At 44.7% G+C, this 18828-nt stretch overlaps 2 protein-coding genes across 9 annotated transcripts in view; both read left to right on the top strand.

Moving 5' to 3' along the window:
- The first annotated feature begins 328 nt into the window (after positions 1-328).
- On the top strand, positions 329-15826 carry Kat60 (katanin p60). 4 transcript variants are annotated; one of them, XM_084587609.1, is made up of 10 exons: positions 329-471; positions 1121-1297; positions 2035-2234; positions 3336-3540; positions 6348-6554; positions 8128-8286; positions 10439-10565; positions 11600-11725; positions 12155-12281; positions 14518-15826. In XM_084587609.1, the coding sequence occupies exons 2-10, from the start codon at positions 1127-1129 to the stop codon at positions 14714-14716; spliced, it is 1521 nt and encodes a 506-aa protein (XP_084443735.1). In that variant the 5' UTR covers positions 329-471; positions 1121-1126; the 3' UTR covers positions 14717-15826. The 4 variants fall into 4 exon arrangements, with proteins under 4 accessions (XP_084443735.1, XP_084443729.1, XP_084443720.1 ...); XM_084587603.1 differs by having other exon boundaries at positions 433-496; XM_084587594.1 differs by lacking the exon at positions 329-471 and adding an exon at positions 522-664.
- Positions 15827-17424: 1598 nt separating this feature from the next.
- The window catches only part of LOC146207467 (intermembrane lipid transfer protein VPS13A-like), a 122834-nt gene continuing 121430 nt past the window's right edge, over positions 17425-18828 (top strand). For 2 of the 5 annotated variants that reach the window (XM_084587584.1, XM_084587570.1), the window contains exon 1: positions 18554-18813. The gene's annotated coding sequence lies outside the window, so the exon portion shown is untranslated. Of the gene's footprint in view, positions 17645-18553; positions 18814-18828 lie in introns of those variants that run through there. The other 3 variants (XM_084587572.1, XM_084587578.1, XM_084587582.1) reach the window with 3 other exon arrangements.

Here is an 18828-nt window from a genome sequence, read left to right as displayed (position 1 = left end):
CCCCCCTCCCCCCCCCCCCCGCACAAAAGCGAAACTGAGCACATAAAATGAAAACAGGGCCACTCGCAGCAAGCTCTCACGACGTGCGGCATTTTGTCAGCTGTCTTAAAAGTTAAATATCACACACTTCAGTAACTATTTCCTTGCTGTCCTACTAAATATTAAGCAGCATGGAAGTGACACTTAGCGACGCTGCCTTCTTAAAAGTGGATAGCAGTGTCGATTAGCACCAATTTTTATTAGGTAAATCAGGAAACATCAGTGCAAATTAGTGATACTGTGCCGATTATATAAGATAAAACAAAATATTTACTGCCGGTGTTACAACACACAGTGAGAAGGCGTTGTGGGGTTGTGGCACTTTCTGCTTTATCTAGAAACTAGCGCCCTTATTCGTCGAAAATTCTCAAAAGGCTTACACATGCTGATAGGTCATGCCTCACATATGGACTCATACAACTGACAGCAAAAGTAAGCTCGCTCTTGCTGAGCAAAGGTCTGTTTTGTGTTTTTGTGTTTTGTCATGGTGATGTGGTGTCATGTTGTAGTGGACAGTATTGGTGTCTGCTTTGCAGCTGTCATGCAAAACAAAATGTCAGTTTTAATGATACTCCTACTAGTAGGATACCTTGCGCGCCTTTAGCTGATTGGAGGCTATGTGAAGGTGCGTGGTCGTAGAAATCCCGTTATTCGGGCTTCTTGAAGCTTTGGCAAGAAACAACTCTTGCGACGCTGTTTCGGTATTCTGTGAAGCCATCAGGCTGCTGTAGTCCTTGATTTAGCACAACCTGTAACATGCGGTGCTGATGCACTGCGCTCTTTTACTTAAAGTCGGCTTGCGGAGCCTCATGAAACAGGTGCGACTGACCCATTTCTCGTCGCAGCTCTTGGAGTGCCTTCCTTGAACAACTCTTTCGATTTTCCGACTTGCTACTGTCTGCTGTTACGTATTCAGAGCTGTAGCCTCGCACTCGTTTTCTGTGGTGGTCGTATAATCAAGCTGGAAAGAAAAGAGCGGCTCGTGCAGGTGTTACAGAAATTTGGCGCATGAGCGAAAACAGTTGCCCATTATGCCTGCTTCCTGCACCTGGGCTCACGCTGCACCTTCTGCATTTTCCAGGCCGACATGAATATCAGCGTAGCGGATATCTGCCAGAACACGCGCATGGGGCGGGAATGTGCGCTGTTGGGAAACTACGAATCGGCCATAGTCTACTATCAAGGTGTCATACAGCAGATACATCGCCTGGTGCAAACCATCACCGGAGACCCCATGCGCAAGGAACGCTGGCAACAGGTAAGATTCACTTGTTTCAATTTTTTTTTTTTTAACTTCGCGTAATGTTGAGAACAAGTTACATGTATTCTAACGTCAAACTGTGTGAACCCGATCGTGTCGCCCAATGCTGCATTTTGTCAAAACCATGAGGAAATAACACACACATTTCGGTATCCGAGAAAAATTCGTTCGCTTTCGACTACGTGTCACACAAGTGGATGCACAGTGTCGCACAAGTGGACAACAACAGCTGACTGCTTCGACAAGCAAGAGAGCCGTTAGTGCTTTGCTTTCACTCATACAAAAAATAAATTAATAAAAGAGGGAGATAGAGAGCCCCTTGTTCCTCAATTTGCCAGTTAGTGACAACATGCTACATCTTTCAACAGTGTTCTGACAGCAGCTCTTCGCATAGTGTAACTTGTGGTCTATATACATTTGCTAAAGTTTGCGAGTTTGTTGCTCCAGGGTCTCTCTGGTGGGTCAATTGGACACCAAGTTGTCATTGAGATTGTGTACATATTTCTCAACATCATCTCTAGTGACTGCACTTTGATACATATTAGCATTTTCCTTTCTCGTAATGCTTTGGTCCATTTTAGGCACTGATGACTTGACATGTCAAACTGCTGAATGATCATTTAGTTCTGCTCAGTAAGCTGCATTATTAATGGAGTTTGAAATTTTATGTAGACAGCTTTTTGCTCAAAGAAAAGGAAGCTGGCTTGGCTTATGTGCAATCCTTCTCTTTGTAGATACAACAGGAACTGGCCCAGGAATATGAATATGTCAAGGACATCCAGATGGTGCTGAATGGCTTCCGATCTGACAGCCACTTGGAGCGCATTCCTACAAGCCGCATCAGCTACGAGGATGACGCTTCTCTTGATCCTGAAGCCTGGTTCACGCCACGGGACCCGGAAGTCTGGCCAGCCCCGAACCCTGTGGAGCACAAGTAGGTCAAGTGCTTGGAATAGTTCTTTTTATGTGAGGAAGGAACACAAAGTGTTGTCTAACAAAAATCTCACTCAAATTTACTACATAATTTGGAGCTGTTCCTCTGCTTCGCTGCTAGACATATCAGCTAGCCCTTCTGAGAGTGAAGATGCATCATTCTAGAAGTCATTCCCTGAACTCAGGCCCTGGTTTTCACAACTATACATCTTCCACATCATGAAAACACAGGGTCAATGTGATAGTGTCAGAGGTGAGATTCGGCGGAAATTGTGGTTTTGGCGTCATCGATGTGTTAGGAAAATCCAGATTGTTCACTGGGGCGTGACGTCACCCCTGAAGCTGCAGCATCGCTAGTGTTTAAAGCATTACGTCAATTGCAGTTATGAGGTTATAACATCTGATCATTAATTATGCTTTCAAGTCTGTGATCAAAAGGTGGGATCGAACTCGGGACTCTTGTATCATGAGTGGAACATGCTACCCCTAGGTCTCCAATGCACAGTCATTCGACATGGCTACAGAGAGGCCTTTTGTGAGAGTGTGTCATATCGCATGGTCTGCCATGTATAGTGATTTGGTTTGCTATGAATACTGATTTGTTAATTATAAGTGGTAATTAGAAAGTTTGGATATGTGTGCCCCCAAGTTGCCCAATGACTGTCAAAGGTCCACTGTGGGTCCCTAAGCACCTGTAGGGACTCTTTATCTCTCATGTCATACTCTTAGGCTTAACGTAAGTCTCCTCCAGCTTTTTGCTAGTAGTAATATAAATGAAGCTATTAGTACTAGCTTTTCGGGCCAAGTAAGTACATTTGTTGCTTTGCAGTTTATAAACGATAAATTTGGGGGTTGTCAATGGTGTACCAACTTGTCCTACCGCCAACTTTTATTAGTGAAAGGAACAAAGTGCCAACACTACGAAGTCTGCCACTTGCATGAAACGAGTGAAATGCCCTGTCCAGTAACTTAACACAGCTGATTGGACAAGCTGCATTGCATTGTAGCCTTATCAAGGTGGGAATGGAAAGGGATCACAGGGTTTTCTTTGTGACTCTTTCTCCCACCCATTCACAGGGCTGACCACTTGGCTATTTTGCAGGCCAGGTCCCTCCATTCGCCAGGTGAATCGGAGTCGGCGAACGGAGACGTCTCGGACAACCACGAACCGCAGTACCTCGAGCGGCAAGGGTAGTGGAGGCAACAGCACCCTCAAGCGGGGGGCTGACACAAAGTCATCTCGAAAGGAGGACAGCAAGCCACGCAACAAAGATGCCAAGAAAGAGGAGCCGGCTAGCAAGGATAAGGTGTGTGCACTTGGGATTTCTTCTTATTTTTTTTTTGGCCCTAATGCAGGGCTTTCCGGAGGAGCCATATTTGCACATCCACTGAGAGGCATGAAAAAAAAAAGGCAGTGGTTTGGTACTAAAACATGGGGACACCAAATTTCTGGTTGCATTTTTGATTCTTTATGATGCGTATGGAATTACTATGCACAAATCGCTGTGTAGCATTTGCCTACTACCGGTGGTAAATAATTTGTAGTCGAGTTCTCCTCTCAGCTGTTCGGTTTCACCAGCCCGTTGATGGCTATGATGATGAACGTTCTGTATAGGCTACATATGCGATGAAAAAACTTCTATATATATATAATCCGTCATCATTTTAGTTACTACATGGCTAAAACTAGCCTGCCTCAAGAGCTGGAGTCGCAACAAGTGAAGAAGCAACAATCTGCCTTTTTCACAAATATGGCACCTTTTGGTGAGGAGTTGGGAACTCATTGCTACTGGTTGAAAATGCCCTTTGGAGATGCAGCCACCTGTGGAATGACGATGTGTGTACTTGGCAGCTGCCGCCACCTTTCACATGCGCATGTCACAAATACTAACTGCGCACAGCCCTCAAGATCAACTCCGGCTGCCCCGATCACGGAGGGCAAGAACTCTGCATGCGCTGCTGGGGCTGGTGGTTCGTTTTCAACCAGGGGAAGGGCACGCATGCGCAGAGCAGTCTTGTGAAAAGGGTGGATCAAGTTTGAGTTTTCTTCATGCCTCACGTGACCTATGCAAAATTTAGACATCACAGGCGTCGCTCAGCTGATGAACCAGGATCAAGTGAGAAAAAACACTCAATTATAAATTATATGCAATGACTATATTGGAGTTTTCTTCATGCCTCACATGTCTTATACAGAACATTGACATTGTAGCTATCGCTCAGCTGCTGAACTGAAACTGAAAAAGGTGAGAAAGGAAGTTCAATTATAAATTATTTAGCTGTGATACATAAGTACCAAGTGGTGATCCATATACAGTAATTTCATACACCTCATTACCAATCAGAAAACATTCAACCAAAATTTGGGGTCTATATTTCTTTAATGTCATCTTGCCGTATCACATAGTTTAAAAAGGTAGAGGCAGCATCGCACGAACAACCATCAAACATTAATCCAGAAATAATGGTTATTCAGCATCAAAGCTTAGAGAATAGCACATGCTTGAAGATTGCAGTACACTTTATGGGGGTTCATTCTCGTAATAAGAATGCGCCACGGGGGGCTAGACGCTACAGTCGCCTCTAGCCCCGACGTGCCAGCCCTAGCAGACAGAGCTGTGACCCCCAACCCGCGGTGCGAGAAATCGCCACTGCGGCGGGTTCGGGCCAGAGGGGACAAACAAGAGTTGCGTACTCGAACAAGAGTTTATTGCACTGCTCGAGTACACGGCAAGAGAATAGCAATCAAGAACAACCACCGTGTAGCGAGCGAACGCCGCGTACGGGGGTGAAATAAAAACCACCTAATAGGGAAGCGCGTCAAGTAGGTGAGAGGAAGAGTCTTCTCACCTGACACAGCTTCTCGCTCACATCCCGTTGCGGTAAGTGCCTACGGTCAATGGGCGATTCTCGGTGACGGCGGTGGTCTCCTCGGCGGAAATCATGAACTGCGCGCGTGCGCGCCCATTCGCCGAAGAACCCTGAGCGAGTTGCTACAGTCGCGCTCCTCGACACGGAACGGGAGAGGAGGTCTCCCGGTTACGCCGGCAGGAAAGAGGGAAGCCCGCGGCAGCGTCGCCGCAGGCCCGGGAGGCGGCGGGGGTGGTCAGCATGCCCTCTCCTCCGCAAACCTCTCTGCCAACGCGCGTAATCACGCGTGTTAATTACGCGCGGGCGTTATAATGGAGGAAGGGGATTGTGAATCCCCACAACTTAAGCACAACATTTTATCAGCATGACTTGGTACCCTGTGGCAGCTCAGCGCTCAATGAGCATGAGGAAAAAACTAGGATCGAGTTGGTTATTTAAAGCCCTTGCAGCCTTTTGTTTGAAGCTTTGGTCTTAATTAATTTGCTATTAATTAAAACACTATTTGCTAAGAATTAAGTTAAACTAAATTATTCTTTGCACACTAATGTTTGGTTTCTTTTAAAATTTGAAGTATGTTTTCTACTAAGAATTTGAGACCCATGGGGAGACATGTAGGTAGGAATATTTTCCAGGTGCAGCCACCAAAGGGCCAATGTGTAACAATTGCTTGATCCCAAGAAAGACAGAATAAGAACAACAACAACAACAAAAAAAAAGAGTAATAGTGAACCCCCTGTGATAGATGTTTAGTTTCCATATTTATGCCAGGCTGTTTTGAAAGAATACTTTTTGAGTGCAGTAAATAATATGTGGCGTGTGTGCCCTTGTGTTAGGCCTGCTGCAATATAAGCTGGCAAATACACTTGCAGCCTCAGAGCACAGAAGTATGAGCCAGGCCAGCAGATTACTGTGGTTGGGCTTGTTGAGGGTTGTGAACCTTGCTGGCATACTGTAAGAAGCCTGACATACTTTCAGCCTTATTGATCAACAATTCATGAGCTTCGTGCTATTGTCAGTGTGGGCGGGCTATAATTGCATAGTTTGTATTCTAGTTTGTGTGGTCAAAAACGTATGCTTTTCATGATAGAACTGTTCATTCTTAATTGAGTGAACTACTTTGTACTTTCTGAGATTCAGTGGGGGCAGTGTTTTCTGGTAAAAGAAAAAAAAGAAAAGAATTAATAAACCAAAAAGAAGGGCTTGTATTCATTGTTCATATTTCTGTTGTTTGCTATGCTCTCAGCAAGAGCCTGAGGAGAAGAAATTTGACAGCACGGGCTACGACCATGACCTGGTAGACATGCTTGAGAGAGACATTCTGCAAAAGAACCCCAACGTGCGCTGGGATGACATTGCAGACCTGCAAGAAGCCAAGAAGCTGCTTGAGGAGGCTGTTGTGCTGCCTATGTGGATGCCTGACTTCTTCAAGGGCATTCGGCGACCCTGGAAGGTGAGGGCCATTGAAACATTGTTGCTTTCTTTTTCTGATTTCCTTCAACCGTAGCTCTAAATAATGCATATGATCTACTCTCAGCAGCTTGTTCTTTGTATGCTGATGCCAAAAAGGATTAGATACACTTCATCAAAGAGTGATGGCAGGGAATGAAATAGCTTTTAGGGGCTGCATAATAGAATGCATTTCTGACTAGCATTGTCTTCTTTAGTTTACTGCTGGTTTTGTAAGTTCTTAAATGTTGGAGCATATGTATTTATATTGTCCACTCATCTGCTGCTGGCAGTCGTGCTGACAGTCCACCCCATGATCACAAGCTATACAATATGCAAGGTGACTACAGTATGGTGTGTTCTTTGAAACAAAGGAGTACAACAATGGGCTGGAATGTATTTGTTTCTGCTGGAACGATAAACACAGGCCAGCAACAGATGAGGAGATAAAGTTTGAGGTATGTCGGTAAGGAAGTTACATGCGAATACCCTCTGAGGCCAGAGCTGCAGCAATGCCAGGCGAGACATGGTGAGCTCATGAAATCCACTCCCATGAGGTTGCATTCCACTGCAGAAGAGTGGAGTCTCACGGTTGCCTGTGCACTTTGAGTTACCCGAGCCCAAGAGCTCAAGATCACCTTTTTTCTGTGCCAACATTGTGCTTGTACCATACTTGACGCTTGCGACATTGGCACAGATAGTTTCCATTGCTAGCTAGTGTAGCTAAGCAGGGACGGACGGGGGTGGGTATGCGAAATGGTTATAAGGGGAGGCTCAACCTCCTGGAAACGGTTGCCAGGTGAGCCCCCCAGTTCTAATGACTGGCAGCTTTAAAAACCCTCTTAATAATAGTACTGTATTTACACAACTATTACGTGAGCTTTTTCCCTTGGCTCATTTGTTTCAGAATACATCTAGCCTTATGATCAGAATTCCTTGGTGCACTTATAAAGACATCTTTTTTTGACCCCACTGCTGGAGACAGCTACAGTGATCTTCGCCACAGGATTTGCGAGGTGCTAGGAGAAGACAACTTCTCAATGATATTGAGGCCACACTTGCGCATAGGGAAGTAAAGAGTAGCTATGAACGTGAAATAAAACAAGTGCGCACTTTTGAAAAGGAGAAGGCAGTGGAAGAGTTAAACAGCATAGCGATGGAAAGAGGTGAACTAGCATAGAACTAGGCTGCACTAAACGCAAAGCAGTGGTGGCGTGGCAGCAATGGCGACTGCTGCTGTGTGATTAAATGTGTTTGGCGCTTTACTGCGCTTGGTGATGTTTCGCGCATTTCTGATGTGCTGCCTCTGAGATAAAACCGACGTGCTCACTGCTTGTATATATCTGTAGCTTCGACAGGCTGAAATCTGGTTGCGGTCGCTTTTTTTTTTTTTTTTTTTTTTTTAATTTTCGCGCTCTCTCTGACTTTCCCTAACATTATATTATTTATTGTGGTAATTGAGAAGCACGGTACACAGACTGATTGTCATTTTATGTCAGCCAACTTCAGTTTGTTCTTGGTGTTCCTGTACCATGTCCTCTGTTGCGCTCATGGTGATGAATCTGCGCACTGTGCAGGGCGTGCTTATGGTGGGCCCTCCAGGCACTGGAAAGACCATGCTTGCAAAAGCAGTGGCCACCGAATGCAGCACGACTTTCTTCAATATCTCGTCATCCACGCTCACATCCAAGTACCGGGGTGAGAGCGAGAAGCTAGTGCGCCTCCTCTTTGAGATGGTGAGCCACTTGACTGTTGTAGCATGTGGGGAATTTCTTCTTTCTTTTTTCTCTGAAAGGGCAGGGGAATACAAGTTTGACGCACTATGCCGGTGCACTGTATATCTCGGGAGTATGCCTGAATAGGGCCACATATTGTGGAGCATGCTTTTCTCGGCTGATGAAAACTGGAGTAAAAACAGGCTCAGTTTAGGAGACACACACATCTTTTAGCATTCCCTGCAGTTATTACAATGCGGAGAGTGGCAGGAGGGAAGCCATGCTATATGATGGCCTCTTGCCTCAATCTGGTGGCAGAATTTTCGCAACGGGACTTTTATTCATCGCATTCTTCTAGAATGATGCTTAGAGAACTCTGGGCGGTAGGAGCACTGTGGGAGGCCATTTGTGCAGATACAGGGCACTTTCCTAAAGCATGGAAGGAGGCAATCATTGTCCCAATATTAAATTCGGGCAATGAAGCCACACTTGCAGCGAGCTATTGGCCGATCGCCCTAACCAGCTGCCTATGCAAGCTTTTTGAAAAAATTGTAAATCGTTTTCATTTCCTTGGCTACAATGGTCTTGTTCACCAAAACCAAGCTGGTTTTAGGGCTGGGCGGTCGACGACTGATCAACTCATGCATCTGTGTCTTATGCGAGGAATGCTTTTGTACATAAACAACATTGTTTATCTGTCTTTTTCGATCTTCGAAAAAGCATATGATACCACTTGGCGCTGTGGTATCATTCGCAACCTCTTCTCTCTTGGCGTCACAGTGAACATGTTGAATACAATACAAATTTACTTGTCTGAACAGACCTTCAAATTTTGTGTTGGCAATCCATACTGAAAGCAGTGCGTACATGAAAATGGTGTCCCTCAAGGTGGTGTTCTCAGCAAAATGAACTCTAAAAAGCGTACTGCCAAAAACCATTTCTTGTTCTGTATATGTTGATGACGTCCAGATAAGCTTCAAATCTTGCAACTTGGCCATCTGTGAACGACAGATCCAGCTTAGTGTTAACAAACTGTCTAGGTGGGCGATGACAATGGGTTTAAATTTAACTCTGAAAAGAGTGTTTGCGTACTTTTCTCTAAGCAACGTGGCATCAAGCCTGACCCCAACATTACACTGAATGGTCAGAGCCTTGCCATTGAAAAAGGGCATAAATATCTTGGCATAGTTGTTGACGAAAAACTTTCCTTCATTGCACACATAAAACAGTTGCTACTAAAATGTCTCAAAGCAATGAATTTACTAAAAATTCTGTCTCACCAGTCATGGGGCACAAACCGGGACTGCCTCCTGAGTGTGACACAGTAGCAGTGGTGCTTCATTACGAACGGCCCCTTTGTGTTATGGGGATGCTTCACCGCGTGACCCGTGTGGTGACACATCCTCAAACCGCAATGGTTCAAAGTACTCGAAGAGCCAAAGAAGCACGTGGATGCAAGAGAGAAAATATGAGTAGGCGTTAGAACGGCGTGACATCATCTCAAAATAAAACTAAAAGGCCAGTGACGCGTACTGCAGTGACTGAAACCTAGCGGCTGAGCATATCACGGCTGCAGGAAGTTTGTCCCTGAGTACGGCAAACTTTTGTGGCTGGTCAGGGCATTTTGGCGCAGCGTGATGCAAATTTCACAAATTTCGCGCTTATGGCGCAGAGATATGCAGCTGTATCAGAATGGCGCAATTGGCATAGTTGTTGCACCCCTGCTTTTGATAAATATTTAAGAACTTTCTTTAAAAATTGTTGCTGAGGCAGCTTAGCTTTTTTAACATTTATATGTTTACTTTAAGTTTTTTGCTCAGACCACTATACACCGCAAATCAATGTTTTAGGCCCTATATACACCACTGTTTCTTTTTTTTAGAGATTATACACTGGCGAACGAACCTTTAGCCCCAATACACTACTGTTTTTTAGCACACCATTAAATGTCACACCGAGGACATTTTATTGACTTGAGCTGACCGTTCACCTTGTGTTTGGCGCTCTTTGGCCCAAGATGCCCTTGCGCAATAAAAAAATATCATCATCATCAATTGTTTGGAACATGGTGAATCATCAAGCACAAAGTATTCATGTGGCACCTCTAAGCTGCAATCGCAAAATTTAGCCTACTGCAGGCGTCTTATGAAGCATGCTGCTTCTTCTCTTGCAGGCCCGCTTCCACGCTCCAAGCACAATCTTCATAGACGAGATCGATTCTCTGTGTTCACGGAGAGGCTCGGACTCTGAGCACGAGGCAAGTCGCCGTGTCAAGTCGGAGCTGCTCATTCAGATGGATGGTGGGTGTGCAAATCACTTCCGAAAGCCAGCTTATTTTTGTCAGGTGAAGTGGGCTAGTTTGTGCACAAATAGGAGTGGAGCGAAATTTATCACTGCTTGTCCTTTCACCATGATGCTCAGTCAGTGGGGCACTTGCAGAATCAGTGTTCGTGTTGCCACTGTCACCTGACGGACTACTGAAGACCCTAGACATGCAATGTTACGAATCAGCTGCAGCTCAAAGGGATGCTGAAGACTGATTGAAGCTGGCCTGGGTTAGTAAACTACAGTGTTCTAATGCAAAGAGGCAGCTTTCACTGAAAACAAAGGGCTGGCAATACCTTTGTCAAGTTAAACGCACTGATGGTGAGTGCACTGCAGCACCTTATATTGTTTGCAGCACTACGAAAGGTAAGGGAGTCATAGGCCATTCAGAGTGCCACTACACGATTGTACTTCTCTGTGCCTTGTGGGCAGTGCACCCCATTGCATATGTAGTGTACTCCATCACGAGTTTCAGTGCAGCCCATACCTTTCGCAGTGCTGCAAACAGCTTTTTAGATGGAGTATAGACTGCATGGTGCTAAACAGGAAAGCAGAGTGTCACTCGTAGTGACAAATCTAAATGATGACAGACAATGAGAGGAACTTGTGAAAAAGTAGATCAAGAGGTGAGAACGTTTGAAAATTGATTGTTTGACATGGTAGCAGAATACTAAAACTGGTGAAGATTTTTGTATCTCTTGCGGAACACAGGACTACAGCCCTAGGACAGTCCCAAGAGTCATGGGATGAGTTGTCGCCCTATACGGGTATAAGCTAGAAAAGGCCAGAAAATGAAAAACGAGCATTGTCACCAATGGCTACTCTCGCAAAAAAAAAAAAAAGCCAGGGAGCCAAACTGAAATTTTAATTGCCAGACAGGGTTGTCAATGCGTCAGTTTGGTGCAAAGTAGCCACCAATGGCAGCCCTAGTGTGATGCGTCACTGGCCCATGTGTTTGGGGGGATAGCGTGTGTATGACGCGTCACCAGCTCATGGGGTGGCAATGCAGGCATAACCAACAACGAGGACCCCGCCAAGGTGGTAATGGTATTGGCAGCCACCAACTTCCCGTGGGACATCGACGAGGCCTTGCGGCGGCGGTTGGAGAAGCGTATCTACATTCCCTTGCCCAACAGTAAGAGCCCGAAAATTGCCATTCAGGGCACAAGCAGTTAATTTCTGTTTCTGTTTAGAATGCCTTTCTTTATTCCTGTAAGCATTTGTGCAAAACTGTTGGCTAAGCATCATTCCACTAGGAAAGAACATTAGGCTCTGGGCTAGCGAAGTGTGTGTGTGTGTGTGTTGTGTGTGTGTGCGTGCGTGTGCGTGCGTGCGCGCGCGCGCGCGCGTGTGTGCGTGCTTGTTTAAGATGGAGTGTGCAGGGGTTTGGCTGCCAAGAACAAGCGATAAACCAAGATGATGCTACACTGTTGAACCTTGATCTTGCGAATCCACATCTATTCTTTTGCACATGTACTTGCTCACTACTGGGCTACTTACTCAAAGGAGAATTGCCTTCCTCTCGAAAATTTGTGTCTTCCCCTTTTTCCTTCATTCTTTTGAGGTTCTGGTAGGGAGGCGTTGCTGAAGATCAACCTGAAGGACGTTGAGGTTTGCCCAGAGCTTGACATCAATGACATTGCCGAGCGACTCGAAGGGTATTCCGGGGCGGACATCACGAACGTCTGCAGGTTGGTGTTTTTACACCCAAGTGTGGCTCTGTTTAAACATTGTGGTGCTGTATGCAGAAAGGGGTTCCATTGTGGGCTTGCCTTCTACAAAGCATTTTACATTCATATAGTGCATTAGAGTGGAAGTGCTATTGTCACATGTTTCTCAGAAAATGCTTGCATCACATGAGCTGGTCCATAGTTTACTTTCACCAGTGTCTTTGGACAGCTGTACTGGCGATGAAACTACATTCAGTGTTTTGTGTAATACAGTACTGGCTAATTAAGAAAACTGCGGTAGTGAGATTAGAGGACAGAAAATGGCTGCCCTGCCATGAAAGATTGCTTTTACTTGGCGAGAGATTTCTTTGCTAAGAGTGTCATGTAGTATTAGATTTTATGAAGTGAAATGCAGTGTGAATTTCATTTATATAAAAAAGGTTAGTCAGTTTAGTCATTATTTTTGAAGCAATAAAGGCATAATACTTTAGAAACCTTAGGCATTATTTTTGTTTTTTGAGGACCTTTGTGCGTGTTTTGAAAGACAAGAATTCAGTGGTCACTGAGCCCGTGTCTGTATATTGAGTAGTGCTGATCTCCCTTTAATTGAATGTTATGCTCTGTTGTTAGTATGCTGCATTCACTCAAGGTAGCATGCTGAGCTTTCTCTTAGCATTTTTCAGTGTTTTCTTGACCAGTGAGAAAGCATAAAAAAAAAATTCTTGGTGCCACTTGTCACAGAATCATTTACTCACACATTTTTCATGTTGTGGAGTACTCCCCAATGGTCGTTGCATATGGTAACCATGTATTAACTTTCTTTCTATATTTGGATGCTGCGGCATCCTAAGGAGGCTAGCTTTACTTCTGACCATGTAGAATCCTTCTGTAGTAAACTCTGACATACTGGAGAAAAACAGTGGTCCCATTTTTTGTTCCACAGATAACTGTACATTTTTATTTGTTTATACTAAAGACATCGTTAATAAAACACTGTTATAGTAAAGAGCATCTGACTGTGGCGACCTGCTTGCTCCAAATGATGACGTTGCAGCAGTGTGCAGTCTAGGATCACGAGGCCAAAATTCGGGAGCAGTGGATACTGAAACCAATAAAACAGTGCTCTTTGAGTTGGCTTAACCACTAGTCTTTTTAAGCTGTGAGAAGCAATCTTTATGAAAACCTTTAGGCTGTGAGGCAACACGTGGTGGGCACCTAGGAAAATAAAAAGATGTCAAGTTGGCTATGGACACAGACAGCTGGCGGTGCGTGCAGCTGAGAAAGTAGACAGTAAATGTGCAGGGAGAACGAAAGGGGAAAAATGTGCGAGGCGCAGCAGCACTGCGTGGGCAGGTTCGCTGCAGAAGATGATGCGGGGTATAGCTTTAGCTTTCACATAAAATTAAGCTCTTGTTATATTCTGGCCATGAGGTACTTGCACGAGACAGAAATGGTATTCACAATGTGTAATGACGAAATGTAATTATCATATAAAGGGGCGATAAGAGGTAGATGTAAGGTAGTTCAGAATATATGTTGCATAAGTAACTAACTAAAGAGCATCATCAGAGCCATGCTATCACCAACGGCTGACATAGTAAAGACACTGATATACTAGTAAAGTTTTCTGCTGGTCCAAGGGACTTTTCTACTGAGGGGTTCTACTTTAATGTCCTTGCTTGTTGTTAGTACTGCTTTGCGTTTGCAAATGAGAATGTTGTCCATGGCAGGGAACACAAAACGGGAAGGAATCCTCTCAGGTCACAGAGGCCTGGGGGCTGTACAAGCTTGTTCTCAGCCATGTTGTCGGTGCACTGAAACTGTGGCTGCCCAACGTCAACCCCTCAGAAAAATTGTCTCACGTCTGAAGCCTTCGGTTAGAGCAAAAGCATTAATTAAAAATCTAAGTGATCATTGAGGGTAGCTCCAATTGATTTCACAGGATTTTCGTACACTTCTCTGATTGTGCTTTTTTTTCTTTCTTACTTTTAGAGAGGGGGGGGGGGGGGGGTCAGCAGTGTTTCTAAGGTCCTTTTTGACTTTAGCCTTCTGCACTTAGGTTGTAGGTAACCTATCATGCATACAGCAGACAAATTGCAGCTCTCTAGTATAACTGAGGCAGCATATTGACCACCTTTATATTGTTGGCAACCTTTTTTTCTCTCGCTCTCTCTTCATTCTTCCTTTTTTCTTAATTTGCTATATGGGGTTCAGGGCTTATCTCTCATCACAGGCCTGTGTGGTGTGTTTTGTGCAGGGATGCCTCAATGATGGCCATGCGGCGAAGAATCCATGGCCTCACACCGGAGGAGATCCGCAATCTCACAAAGGAAGAGCTGGAGCTTCCAGTCAGCCGGGAAGACTTTGAGGAAGCCATTCGCAAGATCAACAAATCTGTTAGCCGTGAGGACCTGGAAAAATATGAAAAGTGGATGTCTGAATTTGGGTCTACGTAACTCTCAGATGACAGCTGCTAGAAGACTCTGGATCAGGAGAGATTCCCTAGCATGCTGAATTTGGAGACGCTAGCCATTCTACTATGCATTCCTTGTTTATACGCAGTTTAACATATGTTATGAGGCTCCATATTGCGAGGGCTTTTTCTTGCAACAGCTCCCAAAGCGCAAAAATTTTAATGCTTCTTGAGCTCAACTTGAGACCTCTGCTAACTTAACATACCATTGAAAGCTCAGAACTAGCCGTGGCGAGGTATCTGATAATCCGATGACAGAACTAGTACAAGCTGAAGGTGTCTTGTTGAGTACAGCATTTGCAACTCGTGACATTCCGCCTGTAGTGCTCAAAAGCCTCATGAGCAAGAATAACTTGAACAGTGCTCAGTTTTTCTGTAAGTGCTGATATGACTTGGGTCAGAGTATTTGGTTCACGGTCAGTAAGCACTTTTTCTCTGCCAAGGGACGCTCTTACACTACCATAAGGCCGTGGTAACTGAGGTTGAAAAGGTGACCCCACAGTGATCGCAGAAGGATACTGTAGCAGGATAAGTTTGAGAATAGTTGTTTAAGCTGAAGCTCTTGTAAGGGCTCCTTTTACTGTACATAAATATTCACACACAAAAGCCATTTATATGGCTGAAGTTTGGGGTGCACTTTTAGCATGCCTATTTTTATATCTGCTTTGACACACCTGGTACACGCTTCAACCGCTCCGGTGCTACTTTCCTGGTGTGCGGTCATGCACTGGGAGTGACAGTTCAGTCATCCAGCACCAGTGCAATAAATAGTTGTTCGGTTTGGAAGACAGATAATGTAAGCATGTGTGGCAGCTTGTGTAAAAAGAACAAATACCATGTAGTAATGTTTTGTGGTTTCAGTATAATATGGTTGCCCAGGGCTACCACAATTCATCACTACTGCAAGTCTAGGCTGAGGACACAGCTGCTCAAGTCTAGCTCTGGGTTCTAGTTGCACCTTCTGTCTCCAACCTACTGTTCTTCAGCGCCATCTAGTGTTAACACTGTGATATTTTTCTTGATAAAACACCTGCACTCTGCTGGCAGAACAGCTTCCACAAATAGTGTTAATAAATGCCTTCTAGTACTGACATCATGCCTCATTGTTCACTCCTTGCTCGCCAAGTGGTAATGCAGAAATGGGAGAAGCATGGTAAAGTGTGCTGTTTTGTCCTTGCTGCACAATGCTTTGTGCTGAAGCTGTGTGGCTTTTATTTGTGACAGTGGCAGCGAAGTTCTGATATGGTAAAATTGCAAAATTGTTTTTGTACTGCCTTAAGTGGCCGTGATGTGTTGTCATGATTTGGTGTTACGAGTTTGCTTCTCCCCTCCCAAACAATGGATGGCATAGAAATAGAGATCCTTGTTTTCATGAAACAGACACTAGGTTGTCTGAACTGCTCAGGCATGAGCCTAGTAGTTTACTTCGTTTGAGTAGTCACCTCACGTGTTGGAGTTTTAGGGTTTGATTTCCATTGCCGCAAGGTACCCAGTGGTTTTCTATTAAGTAGAAGCCTTCCCCTGGCTTGAGTGCTTGGCTTCTCTGGTGTGAAATAATCTGTTGGCCCCACCCAACTGCTGTGTGGTTGCACGCGCGCACGTGAAGGAGAGTACGAGGAAGTGAAGAAAATACATAGCGGCTGAAGAGCAGTTGATTGCTGCGTTGCTGTTTTGTCTATAATACAACAGTAGTCAATCGCCGCCTCTGTTTTCTCGCCATGATTTCCATCAAATACTCTGGCTGAAGGCCTTCCACCCTCTTTGATCACACCTTAAAACTGTTGTTAATGTGCCAATTATATTCATTACCCAAATTGGCCTTTTTTCTATTTTTTGCTTTTGGTAGTTGCTGGGCTTGATTCTTGTCATTGGCTTAAGTTCTTGACAGCTCCTTTGGGTGCTGGCTCTTTTTCTTGCCTTTTCTTCTTAGAGGGCCCCAAACACTTTGAGATGTCAGGCAAATTGTGGATTTTACTTACTTTATGCATATCTAAAACATGCCAGTCATAATGCTGCCTTTGGCAGGCAGCAGCATTAAAAACTATTAACAGCAGCATTGGGGCAGAGCAGGGATGGAACAGCATAAAAAGTAAGCATCATTTTATCACACTGCACACTGAAAGTAAATTTTGTGAAATGCTTTTGTGATTAACATCTTTTATTTTTCCATCTTTCTTTCATTAGTGACTGCATATTTTTCTAAAATTTGTTATGAACATACTGTCTTTTATATCAAATAGTGAAAACAGTGCTTTTATCTAATTGTGGAGTGACGGTGTCCTACTCGAGAAAACTGAAGTCAAAGCATGATTGTAGCATGAAAAAGACTTGGCACCTTTTGTGATGCCCACAGCCTGTATAAGGGATATAATGAGACTCGTATAACTCATAAGGAGGTGGCAGAGTTGATCAAAATGATGTTAAATAGGAAACGATATTAAGCAATGTATGTCTTTTTCACTGGGACAATAAAAGCTCTACAAGCGCACAGGATTGCACACGCAGCAGCTCACCTGTGTCGGTCTCGACGTTTCCGCGTCGGCTTCCGGACTTAATAAATTTCTTGGAAATTTTTATTCGTGCCTGATTGCCGATTCCCTGGAAAGCCGGTCGAGCCCATGCGTCTTGCGCGCTGGCATCAAGAGATGGCGCTGCATGTCACCTAACCGAGCGCTGCGGCACGGTGTGACATTTGCCGAAAAGCCGCCCGGTGGACTGCGCGGCGGAACGGCATCGTGCTACAATCGATAACTGTGGGTTCTCGCCCCCGCTGTCGCCGGTGCCCTCCATGACGGCCGCTTGACACGGATTTCTGAAAGTTTGCCTCGAATTAGGGCACAAGAGGGCCCGTGGTATCCGGCGGATATCGCGACCCGGCGGCTGCTAATCGCGTCGTCTGCTACAGGTTTACGTAAGTGGCGCACACTACTTGCTACTCGAGGCGTATGGCACAAAAGCGATGAATTCGTGTTAACCAACAACATGTTTGAAAGAGAAGGTATATTGCTTGATCAGAGCATCATTATGGTCAGATAGCATGTTCTATTTGCACTGATCGTAGAGTAAATCGGATACCTGCTCGACCAGTTTCGGGGCACAATTAAAATCAATGACATTTCAACAAATGGAAGGGCACTTACAGCCGTGCACTGACACACAACTGTTGCGTCAATTTACGGCTCATAGATCATTCATTCTGCACTCAAGCCCTTTCTTTTTCTTTTTTCTTTTTTTTTTTTTATCGCATTGCTGATGAAGCGCGCGGTTTCTCCGCGAAGCTGCCGCGTAAGGTTTCGCAGATGGTGTACGACAGCTTAATGAAGTTAATTTATTAGCCACCACTCTTAAATGTCAGTCGCTGATTGCTACAAACAGTCTTCGCTCAAAACTGCGTGTATTTGGGGTGAACAGATTGTACGCGCTACACATTAAGACGGCCTGAGTTTTTAACAAATCCTTTGCCAAATTGAAGGCACCCTACACTGTTAGCATAAATACGTTAAGCCAGTTGAGCCTTCAACTTTACGTAATTTGGACGTGCGGTAAAATTTCTGCATAGTGCGCAGCGTGGTGCGTAGTGAAAACAAGTGAAAACATGTAATATTATGTATAACCACCCAAGCATACAGTACATATGTTTCGTTCTCGTGTAATTATAGACTATCGCAGCCATTTCGTGACAGTTATAATGTTTTGGTCATTTTGGCCAAGGTTGTTTTCAACAACGCTACATCCTCCCCCAAAAAAAAAACAAAAAAAAAAAAAAACGGAGAAGTGTTTTTGACACTGACCAATCCATGCGCAATCAAAACCAATCCAGTTCGCTCATGAAAGCGTCCTTGGCGCCATAGAAACGGTACTCTGCGACTCCGCTCGCTTGTGCGCCTGTGCTTGTTGTTGTCAGCTTGGTTGTCAGCTCACTGGGCTGATCCTGTGGGTGTGCATACATTTGTGCTTATCTTGGACACTGCATTGAAGAGGGATAATGCACGGTTGTTCGTGGCAATCTATCTGCTCACTATGTCTGCTTTTGGCGTTAAACATGACATTCCATGTATGGCAATGATAAACGCGCACAAGGTAGGCGTGTAATCA

The sequence above is a fragment of the Amblyomma maculatum genome, chromosome 1 (genome assembly GCF_055883805.1).
Source record: "Amblyomma maculatum isolate TAMU_Amacu chromosome 1, ASM5588380v1, whole genome shotgun sequence".
In the NCBI taxonomy this organism is placed as follows: Eukaryota; Metazoa; Arthropoda; class Arachnida; order Ixodida; family Ixodidae; genus Amblyomma; species Amblyomma maculatum.
Note: the sequence above shows the minus strand (reverse complement) of the source record. Positions and strands in the feature narration are given on the sequence as shown.